The sequence below is a fragment of the Siniperca chuatsi genome, linkage group LG5 (genome assembly GCF_020085105.1).
Source record: "Siniperca chuatsi isolate FFG_IHB_CAS linkage group LG5, ASM2008510v1, whole genome shotgun sequence".
NCBI classification, from domain to species: domain Eukaryota; kingdom Metazoa; phylum Chordata; class Actinopteri; order Centrarchiformes; family Sinipercidae; genus Siniperca; species Siniperca chuatsi.
In genome coordinates, this window is record NC_058046.1 from 28,155,036 (window position 1) to 28,170,141 (window position 15,106).

Genomic DNA, 15,106 nt, shown 5'->3' on the forward strand with positions numbered 1-15,106 from the left:
AGTCACCGGAGGGCATAAATGGACTGCACGTTTGTGTAAATACAACTGCTAGACTTAGCAATAAGTAGGATGAACTCATTACTCTTAAATAGTGTAAATGCAAAGAGCAAACTCCTGTGCCTTGTGAAGTAGAATGCTCTGGCAGTGGAGAAAATATGCAGTAAACGTTGTGGATATATCTCGTGCCTTCTGGGGAGAAAAGTGTTTCTAAAAGTATGAAAATATTCTCTGTCTCTGTTTATGTTCTAGGGACAAAAAGGAGATCATGGACTGTCCCCTGGTCAAGCCTCAAAAGGACAAAAAGTATGCATATTGTCATCTTTCCTTTCATAGAACTACTGGATTATTAGCAGACAGTCATGCAAATTATGTTTGTGTATTGAATGTGACCCAGATTGTCTTTCTAGGGAGAGCCTGGTATCATGGGCCCCCCTGGACTGCCTGGACAAGATGGACGAAAGGTAGAAAATCTGATTTGTCTCAAAACTGTGTGTTTGTGTGTGAGGAAGTAACTGATATTCGTCAGATATCACTGTCCCATATGTGTGAAAGTTCGTATTGTACATGTGTGCGTCTACTCTTTTTCTGTTCTCAAAATGTTTTCAGATGTAAATCAGACATTCTGAATGAATGAGCGATGGAATGAGTGGAGTTCTGTATATTGAGGATCACTAAATCAAACGTACACTCTCAACCCTTGCCCACTCGGAACTGCCCTTAGAGGGGGAAATCTGTGAAACTGCAGTGTTTAGAGGCTCCAGCCAAACATGGATGTTTGAGCTCTTGTTTGGAAAGTAGCCTCACATAATGCAGGTGTCAAGGAGTACACCTGTGTTCTGGCTCTCCTGTGGGTTGAAATACTACAGGCTTGAATATCTGGACTGTTACATCATCTGTATCACAGGCCTCCAAAATAATGAAGGAAGTTGAGGGGAGCTGAAGTTTATTGCGTGAAACTTAAGTTTGACATGCTTCTTCCAAATGCATGTTATGGTCTCTCTGGAGAACCGTTCTTCTAAAAAGTAGGACAAGTTATGAATGTGGTTCTGTGATCTGGTCCTGCTCTGGATTGTTAGTCTACATTGTTTGATTTCTTTACATGCCGCTGAGCTGGGTTATCCTGACAGAGTGACGAATAGCAGCAGAGCGTTTTCTTCATGGCCTTTTGCATTTTATCCTTGGCCTTTCCCCAAAGCCTGTTATCCCCCTCACAGTAATTACACATCTCAAGTGGCCCATAGCCTGTTGGATTTCCTACTATGCAGAGTGTGCAAATGACATAGTACTCTGTAACTGACTGACTTTGTTTTTCCATAATGTTTGTTTCAAGACAATATTTTTGCCTTATTTATTTTTTTATTATTATTATTATTTTTTACATATGAATATTTTTCAATTTGGTGACTGCAATGCGTTTTAATCAATATATTACAGATTTATCTGTATAATGAAGTATCATAAAACATAATACTGACTTCTATTAAAGAATAAAGCTGGTGATACTTGATATGCGTGATATTTTTGTTATTGTCAACAAATCCCATGAAAAGACAATAAGCAGCAATATGGTAGTATATCTCTACTTCTATTAAAGAATAAAGCTGGTGATACTTGATATAGGTGATATTTTTGTTATTGTCAACAAATCCCATGAAAAGACAATAAGCAGCAACATGGTAGTATTTCTCTCAATACTTCGCTACCCTGTCTGTGGCACTCAGCCCCAAGCCCATTGGTTCCCATTGAATCATTAAAACAGCTCACAGATACTTTATATCTTTTCATTTTTAAAAATGCTCAATAATTTCCTAAAAAAAGGTACACAGTAGGTTTTAGCAAACATTTCTCAAACAGGATTAAATAGTGCACTTGTTGGGGACTATTTTCAGCTGCGGATTGATACACATTTAATACTTTAGTGAGTATTTACAGCAGCAAGGTGGTGGTGGGATTAACTCAAAATTAACCTAAATTAATCCTTGTTACGAAGGAACATGTTGCCCAGTGTAACATGTGGCTCATGTGTGTTATCCACGTTATTCCTAGCTCCATGTATATACGGTTATCCCTTTCACTTAACCGGTGTCTGCAAGAGTTAGCGGTATACTACATCATCTGGCATCAGTGAGGAATAACTGGACGTCGTGCCCATAATTCATGCAAGGTATCATGGGGTTAGGAACAACGTGGATAGTTTTTGGGCAACAATGGAGCTCTATGACTCAGAGGAAATATATCAGGCAATACTTGTTAGTAGGATCACTTCAGTGTTTGGTCTTTTCATGTAATTTGTTGATTTTAAGGAAAATATCACTGAAAGTAGCAATACATTCTGTTCAAAATAGAGCAAATGGACCGGAAGAGATATGTTACACACTATGTTTGTGGTTTCACTCCTATAATCAACAACACGAGTCTAGCAGAATGTTTGCTAGCTGTCTGTAGCAATGGCTGATTCCAGCCATCTTTGCTATCGGTTACCTCCCAACAGTGGAGAGGGCAACAATGTGCAGTTAATTTCCACTAACTTAGTGGCAGAGCATCGCTACGATTTAGATTAGATAAGATTGAATTAATATGATGTCTAAATAAATGTAAATTTCATTGCAGGTTACAGACTGTTTTCATGAATGAACAAGTGAAACTTTGCAAAGGGAATCACTGCTGAGTTACCTGACAGTCTGAGTGTTGCAGCTATATCTGTTTAGAAAAACAAAGCCATAAAAGCTTGTGGAAGAAATCCTCAGACAGGGCTTCTTTTAAATTACACTCGGCAGTTTATCATCACACTACTTCTTTTGTGGTCTGTTGTCAGAGTTATACTCTGGTGAAGATAGAAAGAAACCAAAACTGTGCATCAATACAGTAAAAGGTCAAAGTAGGGTCAGGTTTTGAATCCCAGAAGAATGGTCATTAGAAAACAACTCGCACACAATGGAAGAAAACCTTTTGTATACAATACACAACACACACACACACACACACACACACACACACACACACACACACACACACACACACACACACACACACACACACACACACACACACACACACACACACACCTCTGTCCATTTGGGACACAATAGTATGAGTGCAATAATGCCTTGGCGGGAGCTCCAACAATCTGTTATGCAATCGGACAGCACTGACTACGAAAAACCATCTGGTGCGCTCAAGGTTCCTCCATTCAGTGTAGTAGTGGGGAGGACTCCAGCTCAAAAGAGGAAGACCTCTTCTCGCCTTATGAGTCATGAAATGTGGAGTCATGGGAAAAAGCTGGTATTCTTCCTGCTGACTTATGGTAATTGAGGATCTTTGCTGGGCGTGGCCCGGCATCCTGGCAGAGGTTAAGTGGTTGTAACAGATCCCCTTTTCCTGTTTTGATGATCAGATCAGTTTGGGATTCTGGTCCCTCTGATCAAGTGTGTGTGTTAAAGACACTCACATCCCCACAAGTAACTGCTGACAGCCGTGCAAAGTATTAAAATTCAGTATCCAGCAATAAAGGCAAGGCAATCAGCTTGGTTCTGCTGAAAGCAACCAGACACCTCATTGCTTGCAGCTGTTCTTAACTCACTTAGATTTTTTTGATCAAACTCCGGCACTGCAAGCCAAAACTCCTTACAGGGCACTTTTGTATTCAAATTACACTGAAATCCCATCATCTGCCACAGATGAAGCTCGAGGTTCGTTCTCTTGTCCAACCAGCCAGTAAAACTATGACCTGCTGCTGTTTTATGGACCTTTTTTGCTGAGTTTTGTACTCAGTCCTTGGCCCGCTGCCAGAGAAAGCCTTTCTCACTGTGGGAAATGTGTAAAGATGTAATGGGGAGGTTGCCTGGGAGTCAGTCAGTGGTCTGCACTGTAAAGTAAAAAGAGACTTGTGTATGTGTGTGTGTCAAACCGAAACACTGTGGAGAGTATTACCAGCCCTGGACCAGTGTGCCTTTTACACAGCCAGCTCTGATCATGGCACACTGGAATAGTGCTCAAATTTTTATTAGCTGTGCAGCCCTCAAGATTTTCCCTTCCTGCGCCTCAGTTTTGTATAATAACATTCTCATACCTTTATTTGCTGAGTCTGATTTGTCCAAGAAAGACGTGTGAGGCTTGCCAGGTGGGAATAAGTTTTTGCATTATAATAAAAATCTATGGGAAGCACAACAATTTTTTTTTGCCAAGGAAAGTCTGTTACTTATTCTGTAAGCAGGGGACACACTGCTGCTGCTGCTGCTGCTGCACTTTGCCTGTTGGCTGTAGGGTTGATCTGGTGTGAGTTACACTAATTAAAACTGTTTGCTCTGCATAGAGAGAGAGAGAACTAATGGAGAATGTGATACTTTGCCATCTTCGTGTCACACAATGGATTTACAGAGCCGTTGAATTTTTTTTGAGTCCATATACGATACACATGCAGATACACATGCACACTTCAGGGACAGACTTCCTTTCTCTACTTTTACTGTACTCAGCTGTATTGGCATTACTGGAAGGCCCAGACACATTCTTTGTCCTTTCGTGGCTGTGGTTCTCCAGAAGGAGACTCGTCTACTTCCAAAACTCCTGTCAGATATTTCCAACTCAAAGCACATTGCTGTCTGTCAGTAGATAAATAGACAAATAATCATCAATAAGGAGTTTGACAGAACTGAAGTGTAACAGTGTCTGGTAGAATCACTGTGGCCAATGGACCAGCATCTGGCTTCACTCTGCGTCCAAAAGCTGCAGGAGATGTGACAGAAAATTTTAATCTTAAAAAATAGTTGCCTTTCAAAGTATGTTTATTTCTTTCTTTCTTTGTAAGGACTTTTTATTGGACTCTGACCATTTCTAAAAGATCAACTCATGACTGTTTTTCATCTCTGTTACATACTTCTGTGAATGCATAAGTTAGCTTCCTGCTGATGGCTTAAGGACCAGTACTCACATCATGATGACGTCAGAGGCTTGAGTCTCAGTTGATTGGTTTGTAGCTGTGGGATAGGTGTGATATATTTTCTGAAATGTTCCAATATTGGACATTTTATCAACATGGGACGTCAGCCTGCCAGCATGATTTTACTTAACAGCTTCAGGCATGTCAGTCTCACTCTGCCGCAGCCTCTCAACCCTGCCATTGTTATTAACTCATGTTGTGGAGACAAACGGTTTTCAAACCCACAAGTTTTGATATTTTACTGATTGTAAGCACCAGATAACTTAAATGATGTGTTGAAAGAAGCAGATGCAGACAATACTGTATATGGTATGTGGTATTTTAACACAAATTAATGATTCCTTTTAACTGTAAAATTAATAAAGGGGGAATATAAGAGAAAAATATGGGTAACAGTTTAAAGAGCAGCAGCCCTTTTTTAAAAAGGAATATTTAAAATTTGGGAAATACGCTTCCGCGCTACTACTCAATACCACTCTCATGTCTGTATGCTAAATATGAAGCTACAGCCAGGAAACAGTTAGCTTAGGTTTGCATAAAGACTGGAAATAGGAGAAACAGGAAGTCATTGCGCCTGGCCAAGAAATAGTCCCACACACAACCCCAGTAAAACCACAAATTGTAATTTTTGCACTTCTGTTTTGCACAGATTAAACAAGCCAGATATAACATGTTAATTATTTATAATTGGTGCTGGTAGATTTTTTTTTTTTTTTAACTTTGGACAGAGTCTGGATAGCTTAGCCTGTTTCCAGTCTTTGTGCTAAGCTAACTGTCTCCTGTAGCTTCATATTTTACAGACAGACATGAGAGTGGTATCAATCTTCTCATCTAACTCTCAGCAATAAGCGTATTTCATAAAAATGTCGAACTATTCCTATAAGGTAAATTTAAAGTGGAGAATCTAGGTTTAAGAGGCTGTGGCCCACATTTAAGAGTTTTTAATAGCATGTGGTAGAATCACACTGCATTCTGAATGATGTATCAGAGATTTTAGCATCCTGCCAAGTATAAAAAAGAGATTATTCCTGGTTATTGTTTCACATGAAAATAATCTAATCTTAACAAACTGAATATCCGCACAAAATAGAGGCCAGACACAGTACTCAAATTAGCCCAATCTTGATTAAAAAAAAAACTATCAAATTTTGTTCCCCTTCCTTATCACTGTGACCCAGGCCTGCATGAACTCAGTGAAGTAGCCTTTAAAGTTGAGCCCTGCTTTACATCAATACCATCAAATGTGTCTCAGGATGTTTGCAGAAGGAGATTTTAAACATGTATACACTCTGGCTGCAGGCTTTAGATGGGTCTCTTGATGGTGACGTGTTTGTTCACACTGATACCATTTTTATTTATTTATTTTTTTTACATCAGCCTCTGGACGCCAGTGGTTTACTTGTTCTGCTGCTGACAGGCCAACACAGCTGGTGGCTAATGACTTCACACTTGAGGGGATAGATGTGTTCTTCCCTCAGAGATGACTACATATGACTCTATCTGCACTACTAAAGGCCTTGATTGTGAAAAGATTAATACATTTTGTAACCAACTAGCATGCTCATTTGAGACCACAGGACATTGAGGTGTCCATTAATTTCCCTTTTGGGTTTCACTTGTTCCTGGCTAATTGGTTTACTGGTTTAATTAATGCAAGATTGTTCTGAATTGTTTTGTCAGTGTTCAGAGTTCAGTGGTGGCATTGATTAGACAAAATTATGGCCAAGCAGTTATGCTGCAACAATAAATAAAGTTGAGTTGTTTTTTGTGTAGAAATCGTAAAGAAGTGTTTTATTCAGGGTTAACCAGCCATGCTGCTGATAAGTGGTCTATTAGTTTCACAGCTATTAAGTTTGTCTTTGCTGTGGACCATTTTAAGCTAAACCTTCCGGGTCTTTTATTAAGTTATTTTATTGAACATTTTATAAGGAAACAAAGTCAAGTCCTCTCTAAGGCAACTGAAAAATCGTTCAACATAATTTCAGCCCCTGCGGTGTACATTAACCCTAACATTTTCTACCCAAGACCAACATAATCTCTTTCTCCAAAGCACAATATTTAGTATTGTACTTCCCTGTGGCTTTGTGATTAGAATTTAAATAAGATAAGATGCCATAGTATTTTCACTTACCTGTAGACTCATTGTTGGATGTGCTATTGTTTAACTTATTGTTTATTTATCAACAGGGACAAAAAGGTCATCCTGGTCCTTCTGGTCTCCCAGGTGAACCTGTGAGTACTTTATTTCTCTGTAATCATGGCTACAATTTGATGTATGTCATACATATTCTCTCATCTTTAACACAGAATATGTAGAATTTCTTTCTCAATATCCTCACTAGTCTACCACCAAGTTGTAATGTCGCTCCCCTTTGGGCCACTCGGTAATAAACACGTCAGTAATTGCAATGCCTGTAATTGTAGTGCCCCCTTTAGGTCAGTAAGTATAACGGGAAAGTGCTAGAATGCAATTCATGCAATTTTGAAAATGCATACAGTAAAATCTGTGGTAAGATGTGTCATTGCCCCCTTTTTAAAAACAGTGTCTGAGGTGAGGAGTTAAAAACAATCGTGAGGCAATCAAAGAGGATTTTCTGAACAGCAAGAGTGGCATCTGATAACTAAAATGTGATTTCTTTGGTTCCTCTGACACAATCCCACCTCCATCTCTTTGAAGTGTTATCATGCTGACTAAATCCACTGCATGCTGTTTGTCTGTCTGATGGCTGCGCTGTGTGTTAGCTGCATGTCAATGTATGTTTACTCATTGAATAGAATATCCAAAAGTCTACAGATACAGTTCCCATAAGACTTCAGCATGTCTTTCCATTTATAGTTACAGAACAGGAGAAAGGGATTAAATGAATATGAAAATACTAACACAGACACATTGGGACATTAAAAAAGAGGTGTGGGTGGTGGTGGAGGATTACAGTTAGAGAGAAAAGACATTAGTTGTTCGGGAATCTTGAGAAGAATAGATAAGTAGAGATTTTTGGCAGAGGTACAAGTGGGCTAAATAGTTTGGACACCCTTAGGTCACCCTTCCTCCTCTCCCTCCTTCCTGAGTCCAATGTCCTGTGTGCTATCTTTGAGAAGAATGTGCTGTGTCACAACGAAAAAAAAATAAAACTTTTCCTGTCTCCTCCAGTACTCTCTAGAGACAATGCAGTCTTTTCTGTGGAAGACGGTGTAGTCCATCATTTTCTGTGGAAAATGACTCAAATAGCACATGGTTTAACATGTAGAGCAGTCAGTTATGATTGGCCCTTTAATGCATTCTGAGGATTGTTATTTTTGTTAGGGAAGTTGATTAGATTTTGATCAATTGAAGATAACTGGCGACACCTTGTGCCTGAAAGACATTACTTCTTAGTTATTGAAGACACTCCTGATTAATTATTAATTTGGTGGAACTTATAACATATAACTTATAACGTATAAGTTAACATGTATGTATGTATGTATATATATATATATATATATATGGAACATATAACAAACATGATGTTTACTTTCAGTGTTTCTCACCAAAATGCAAGGTGTGCAACAAAGGTGTTGAATGCATTTTCTTCCTCATAAATCGTTTTGAAAAAACAACATTTTAATTAATCTGAAACCTGCGTCTTGTGTCTGAAATCACTCCCTATTTACTATGTAGTGGCACGTACACTACTTTCTGCTAACAATCCCACAATGCAAGGTATTGCATTTTATAGATGCGAAAATTGCTGTTGCGCGACTCGACACCTGTCAGTGATGAGTAAGTGTCCAAATCTTGATATACTGCTCCCTATAAAGTAAACTAGTGAGTGTTTGTTATATAGAGAAAAGTGAATGAGTAAACAGGGAGGGAGTGATTTTTGACACAGCCCACTTTGGTTGGCAGTCTTCTTCTCTGCCTTTTTATCTATTACATTTCTACGTTTCTTGGCATGCTACTGCCACCAACTGTCGACCCCGGGAATAGCGTGGTTTGCATGCACAAAACATCGGCATTATCACCTTCTGCAGTCAGCAGGAATGTGTATAGCATCACCTGTGTGCTCATGCATATACTTGTGTGACCTTGTACCAGTAGAACATAAGATATGAACAAAATATGTACCTGCTTATCCAACGACAAACAAAAAAACAGGGTACCTTTTGATTTGTACTTGTACATTTTTAAGTCAAGTTATTTAATGTACTTGGTTAGAAGCCTTTTATTAAACCAAATAATGTGTGTTTATTTGCCAAGGTCTTGCACTACTCTCTCTTTATTATTGCTTATTTTGCTATAATAACCTTCCTGCTGTACAGTATATCTTTTATTGCAACAATGCTTCCAGTACTACTACAACTTTTACTACTACTCCTATGACTACTGTGGCCATTTACAAGATTTCTCATAATTTTTAATAATACATTAACATTTTGATCTCTCATAATACATTGATTATCTGGTTTTCCAGGGAAACTGAAAATACAGAAACATAACTGTTGGGAGTGTATAATGAATGTGGTCAGCTCTGAGTATACTGTACGAACAGCCTGTAATTTCTTGCATGCCTTCACCATCTAATCCTGTTGTACGCTTCCCATACATGTAGAATTAAACATTCCTCTCAGAGGGATGCATTTGGTTTGGTCTCACCACAAGGAAAGAATGACTCATGTACTATACTGTGCATTGATGAGGATAAACATATTAAGGCACAGCTGTGCTCACAGTAGTCTTAACAGCATGTGGCTCGACCGCATTATAATAGCACTTACTGTCGGATTAATTGAATGGTTAGAGTGGCAGTGGCGCCTTTTTCCTTAGGCAACACTCACTTGACTAAACAAAAGGTCTTTATTGAAAAGCTGAGAGATTTAAATTCTATAGGATCAATTGACTGTTGTTATTACTTCATAAATAAAGTGCTTGCTATTTTTATTACTGTCTTTCTTATTATTGCAATCCTTGAGGCTTTAACTGAAACTGTGTGTGCTTAAAAGAAAGAATACTGCTTCCATCCTTCAGTCCTTTCTTCCTTCCATTTCCCTCTTTTAGTCTCTTTTCCTCCTCCTAGTGCTGATTTCTCTTCCGTCTTTCTCTCCACAGGGTGAACGGGGAGATGATGGAAGCCCTGGGGCCAAAGGCTATCCTGGCAGGCAGGTGCAGTAAATCTAGTGTTGCGGTGCTGATTGAGCAGGGGCCACACACACACACACACACACACACACACACACACACACACACACACACACACGTTTTGTTTTATTATCTAGTCATTGACATAATGCGTTCCCTAGTCCCTTACCCTAACCTTAACCATCACAACTAAATGCCTAACCTTAACCCTTACCCTAACCTAATTGTTACCTGTACCCTAAAACCAAGTCTTAACACCCTCAAAAAGCAGACTCTACCCATGGGGAACTCAATTTTTGTCCCCACGGTGACACGAGTCCCCATGGGTTATTGTGCATTCAGGGTAAAGTCCCCACTGGGATATAAGAACATGAAACACACACACACACTAACATTGAGACACAGAGACAGACACTCACACATAAAGAAAGATAAAACAATAAATGGAGGCTATGATATCATCTCTATTGTGAATTCAGCTTTTTGAAATATTTTGGCCTTTTTAATAAATCAAATTTCAGCTAGTAATTTTTGTTTACTGTCAGAATGATGAATAAAACGAGAATTATAGGGGAAACGCTGAATCCTTGTATGTTTTCTAGCTAGAAAATAATAAAATTTAAAGATATTGGATGCTGGCAAAACCTCTCAGCCATCGGCATCTCAGCGTCAGCCTCAAAAAACCTAATTTGGTAAATCCAAATAAAAAGTTTGTAGTGGCTGAATGAAAGGAAAAAGGCATCAGAACGAGCGACAAACAGCTCTAAGCTGTGGAGAAGCTCCTGTGGTGGAATTTCAGCAATGGATGCCACCGGTCTGGTGAGGAAATAAAATGTCAAAAGGTTTCCATAGTAAGTACTACTCTGAAGAAAGAAAAGGTAATAAAAGTGTGACTAATGCCACAGCTCCCTGGGTACAAATAAGCTTCCTCTGTCCTTCCAAGCTGGGAGTGTCATTCCTTGCCCCACTTCTAGGAACAGTGTTTAACTTAAGTCAAAGCTGGGGAGCATTAGGGATTCTCTACATTTAAAATCTGTTTCCGCTTAGCTTATAAGCAAATTTAAACTCCACAAACAGCTAGACAACTACTTGCTCGCTTGCGCTTCATGAATGTTTATGATAACGTAGAGTTCAGGCATGGGTCTCAGTGTTAGCCTCTGTGCTTTAGTGCACTTACTATGTCTGAACTCGGATCCCTATAGACACTTAGTGCTGTGTGATGGATTAGGTTTTAGCACCCCCTACCATCTGTGGGCTGTGAATCACTAGGGCTGTAGGTTAATGGCAAGGCGTTGCACTTTGCTGTGGGGAGTTCTCCTGAGCTGAGAGTTGATCTTTATAGTTGCAGAGGGAGATTTTGTTGCACTGGTGGATTTGCTGGCAGTGTCTCTGAGAAATTGAAGTGAATGCTGCAAATGCCAGCCAAGACAATTTTAAAAAGGATGCAACAATCTGGATAAAGTTGATGCTTATCATCAAGTAGTGAATTTTGAATCTGGTTAGATATATCATAACAAATTTTCTTTGTTTTTCCAATCAAGTACTTTCACAGCGACCCAAATGAAGTTCTGCCACTGTTTGTAACGACAGAAATATGTTTTGTCATCTATTACATTTAGGGTTTACCCGGGCCTGTAGGGAAAATGGGGCCAAAAGGAGTCAGGGTAAGTAGAGGTTGGAAAAATGACAGCTTTGGCATGGATTTGTTCTATTAAATGGAGATTCTTTATGGAAGTATGTTTGAACTCTGATAATAAAAAGGTTATTCAGTGTTTTAAAAGTAAATACTGTATATTTCACTCTGTGAGGCCCAAAGTGTCTCCCTCAGAATGACTTACTCTGTTTACTTGTATTTCATGTTCTTGTCATGCACCCTCACTCAGCTTCCACTGAGGGCCACAGGGGAGAGAAGCATGACTCTTCTCTGTATAGTAAAGCTTTTGAACGTTCACTTTCTAAAACAAACTGTGAAATGCCTGCTAAATGAATTACCTAACCAGTGTGGGTACATAAAAAGGCCAATGTCATAAACACCACTTGTCTGCCCTCCATGATGATAATGACAGATGGTGTTGTTAGTATGTTTAATGTACTGTAGGAGCAATGAATTCTGGCTTTCTTCAAATAATTTTCGTGCTTGCCGGTCTAATTAATGTTAAATTAAATATAAATCTATATTCCTCTGCTGCCGAGCGTAGCCATGATGCATTCAGATTTAGCTTCTCATTAAATATTATAATTGCTGTTTCTGCCCTTTTCGCCACTTTTCCCCCCTCCTCTTCCACTGAGCAGGTTTGGCAGAGAGATCTTCAGAGATCCCTGATGTGAGGGTATGTGCCCTTGGACTACATCGTGGAAGCCAGCACCATGCAGTCCATGGGCATATACACTTGCCTCAAGGCTTGGCTCTTCAAGACCACTACACTGTAGTGAAAAGCCTGCGGTGCTGTAACAGATCAAAGCATCACAGCTGAAGTCTTTATAGAGATTTTTAAATGTGTTAGTGTTGTTGACATCTAACAGTTCTTCACAATTTCCATCATCTCTGCTCAGTCTCATTTTGCGCCCTTGTCCACTTTCTTTTGCTTTTCCATCTATCTTTGCTTGATCTGTTCCTCCACTCCATCTTTTATTCATCTCTCTAGGGTCACATTGGCATCCCTGGGCTTTTTGGCCTTCCTGGTCCTGATGGCGAGAGAGTGAGTATTAGTGACTGTGAGAGTAAAATATCTACTGGGTTGGCACATTTCACCAAATCACTTTTATAAGCCCAAAGTAGCCTAAGCTCCCTTCTGCTGTATTGGATCCAGCCAGGGGGCAAAGACAAACTACACCCCAACCTCTTTACTGTCTTAGGTTAAAATGTGGGAGGTGGATTTAAATGTACTTAAACCCAGCCAGGATCCTCAAATTCCCATGAACCTCCAGGGCAGTGGATCAAAACAGTGGCACCAAATCTCTAAAGGAATTTCATACCAAGTATTTTGAAATTTGTTTTTCATTTTGGTAACACTTTATTTGGATGATCCACCTACAGATAGATAGAGTATTTGTAACATTTCAACTGTTTCGCTCTGTTTGTAGAAGTTTAACAGATTATCAATAGAGTATATGAGACAACAGGCCCATTTCTTGCTATATGCAGACTATGTGGTCACATAGGGCCCCCGAAGCCACCAGGGGACCCCCAAGCTGCCATTTTAACCACAGACAGTATAATACAGTCAAATAAATAAGACGCTGCAATGATAGGGGAGCCGTGTCTTGTGTTTGACCAAATCAAGTTCAAAGTCATCATTAGACTATTCGCAATAAATGTTGCACTGACGTTGTTGACCGATGACCTCGATGAAAGACACGATTGGACTGTCAGTTGCAAGTCTGCTCACTCTCACCCTGTCCTCCTTTCGCTGCCAGCTGTTTCCTCACTATTAATCGATCATCAATCAACCGGTCAACTAGTCAATCAACCAGAGAGAGAGACAACAGAGAGACGGACAGAAATTTACGTTTTGACATTTTGAAGTTCGTCTTGAACTGAAAGGAAAGTTCAGATTCTGTTACACACTCCAGACTCCACTGGATAAAAAGAACTGAAAAAAGATTATAACATTCTTTCATTTAAAGTGATGTTAAACCGCTCATGTAACATCCTATAATAAGCTGTTTGTGTTGGTATGTTTTATGTTCAATTCGGCCTTCAGATAGTTAAACAAGTAGCAGCTTTTTCAAATAAATTCCCAATTTTCCCCCATCAGTAACGCTGTGTGTTCTGACGAAGATGATTTCAGGAAAAACTAGTAAGTGTCGAAATCTTTAAAATCACCACACTGTGACATGTTTGATGGTGGCCGAATTTAAGAATGGAAACTTTGAATTTGTAAAACATCATGAATGTTATTCCTTCAGTTGGTAATGAAGGTGCGCTACCTTCATTTCTCATGTTCAGATTAAGGTGGATTTATTATGGAATCAGTAACTTTAAACAGATGAATTTGATACTTAACTGAATAAAATGAAACTCTATGCATCTGCTCTCACATTCAAAATTAAGGGTTGGAATATTTTAATTCAAGGTTTATTTAGTTAACTGTCCCTTAATCCTGCAAATTAAGGGAACATTTTGGCCTCAAATTATGAGACATAAAGGAGTTAAATGTGAATTTATAATAAAATGTGTGTGTTTAGATTATGGGATGATTTTGAAGCTTTTTAATAGATGTTTGTGTGTTCAAGATGTCACACATTCCAAACTCCATTGGAAAAAACTAACATTTAAAAAATTATTTAGTTAAAAATAACTGTTACATTGCCATTCATCACTGAATAACATATTGATTTAAACATTTGAAGGGTTTTAATGGATGTTTGTGTTAATTATTATTAATTAATTTGATATTTATTTACCTCCTAAACAGTTTATGTATCACAAACATATGGCGTCACTTTTTCAGCAAAAATTCAACCATAATTCTGCTGTAACGTGTTGGTTGAAGCTCTGGAGTAGTCAACTCGTTTCCATGACAACCACAAGAAAACTACAGATTTTAAGGAAAATGCAGCATCTGTCTCATTTATGCGCATTTGGCAGGTGTTATAATGCAGATTCTGTAAATCCTGTAAGTTTTCAGTAGTTTCAACTTGAGATGTTTGATTTGAATTTGAGTGAAAAAAAGATGTTAGGCCTAAGAGTTTTTCACGGATCTATCCTCTTTTCCTCTTAAAGCGCACAAGATTGATTGATGCATTTAAATGTTAAATGTATGCCCCCAGACCACCTTAGATGTTTTGGAATCCCCTCACCATAGTTTAAAAAAATAGCGGCCCCCAAACAACATTTTGCATAGGGCCTCCAAAAAGCTAGAAACGGCCCTGTGAGACAATTCATACCCTAACCAAGATGTTTTTTATGCCTAAACCTAACCAAACCTAGAAAACGGTTTTATTTGTGAAACAGTTGAATTGTTGAATCTCAACTAATAAGCTGTTGAAATGTTACAAATACTCTATAAACTATCTGTAGGCAGACTATCCAAATAAAGTGGAAC

The 15,106-nt window shown here is 38.8% G+C and overlaps 1 protein-coding gene across 3 annotated transcripts in view; it reads left to right on the top strand.

The window, feature by feature from the left end:
- Nucleotides 1–15,106, top strand: part of col27a1b (collagen, type XXVII, alpha 1b) — a 66,916-nt gene that overhangs the window by 18,391 nt on the left and 33,419 nt on the right. For all 3 annotated transcript variants that reach the window (XM_044198080.1, XM_044198078.1, XM_044198079.1), the window contains exons 6-11: nucleotides 250–303; nucleotides 408–461; nucleotides 7,127–7,171; nucleotides 10,029–10,082; nucleotides 11,678–11,722; nucleotides 12,704–12,757. In XM_044198080.1, coding sequence (XP_044054015.1) covers nucleotides 250–303; nucleotides 408–461; nucleotides 7,127–7,171; nucleotides 10,029–10,082; nucleotides 11,678–11,722; nucleotides 12,704–12,757 — 306 coding nt within the window. The remainder of the gene's footprint in view (nucleotides 1–249; nucleotides 304–407; nucleotides 462–7,126; nucleotides 7,172–10,028; nucleotides 10,083–11,677; nucleotides 11,723–12,703; nucleotides 12,758–15,106) is intronic.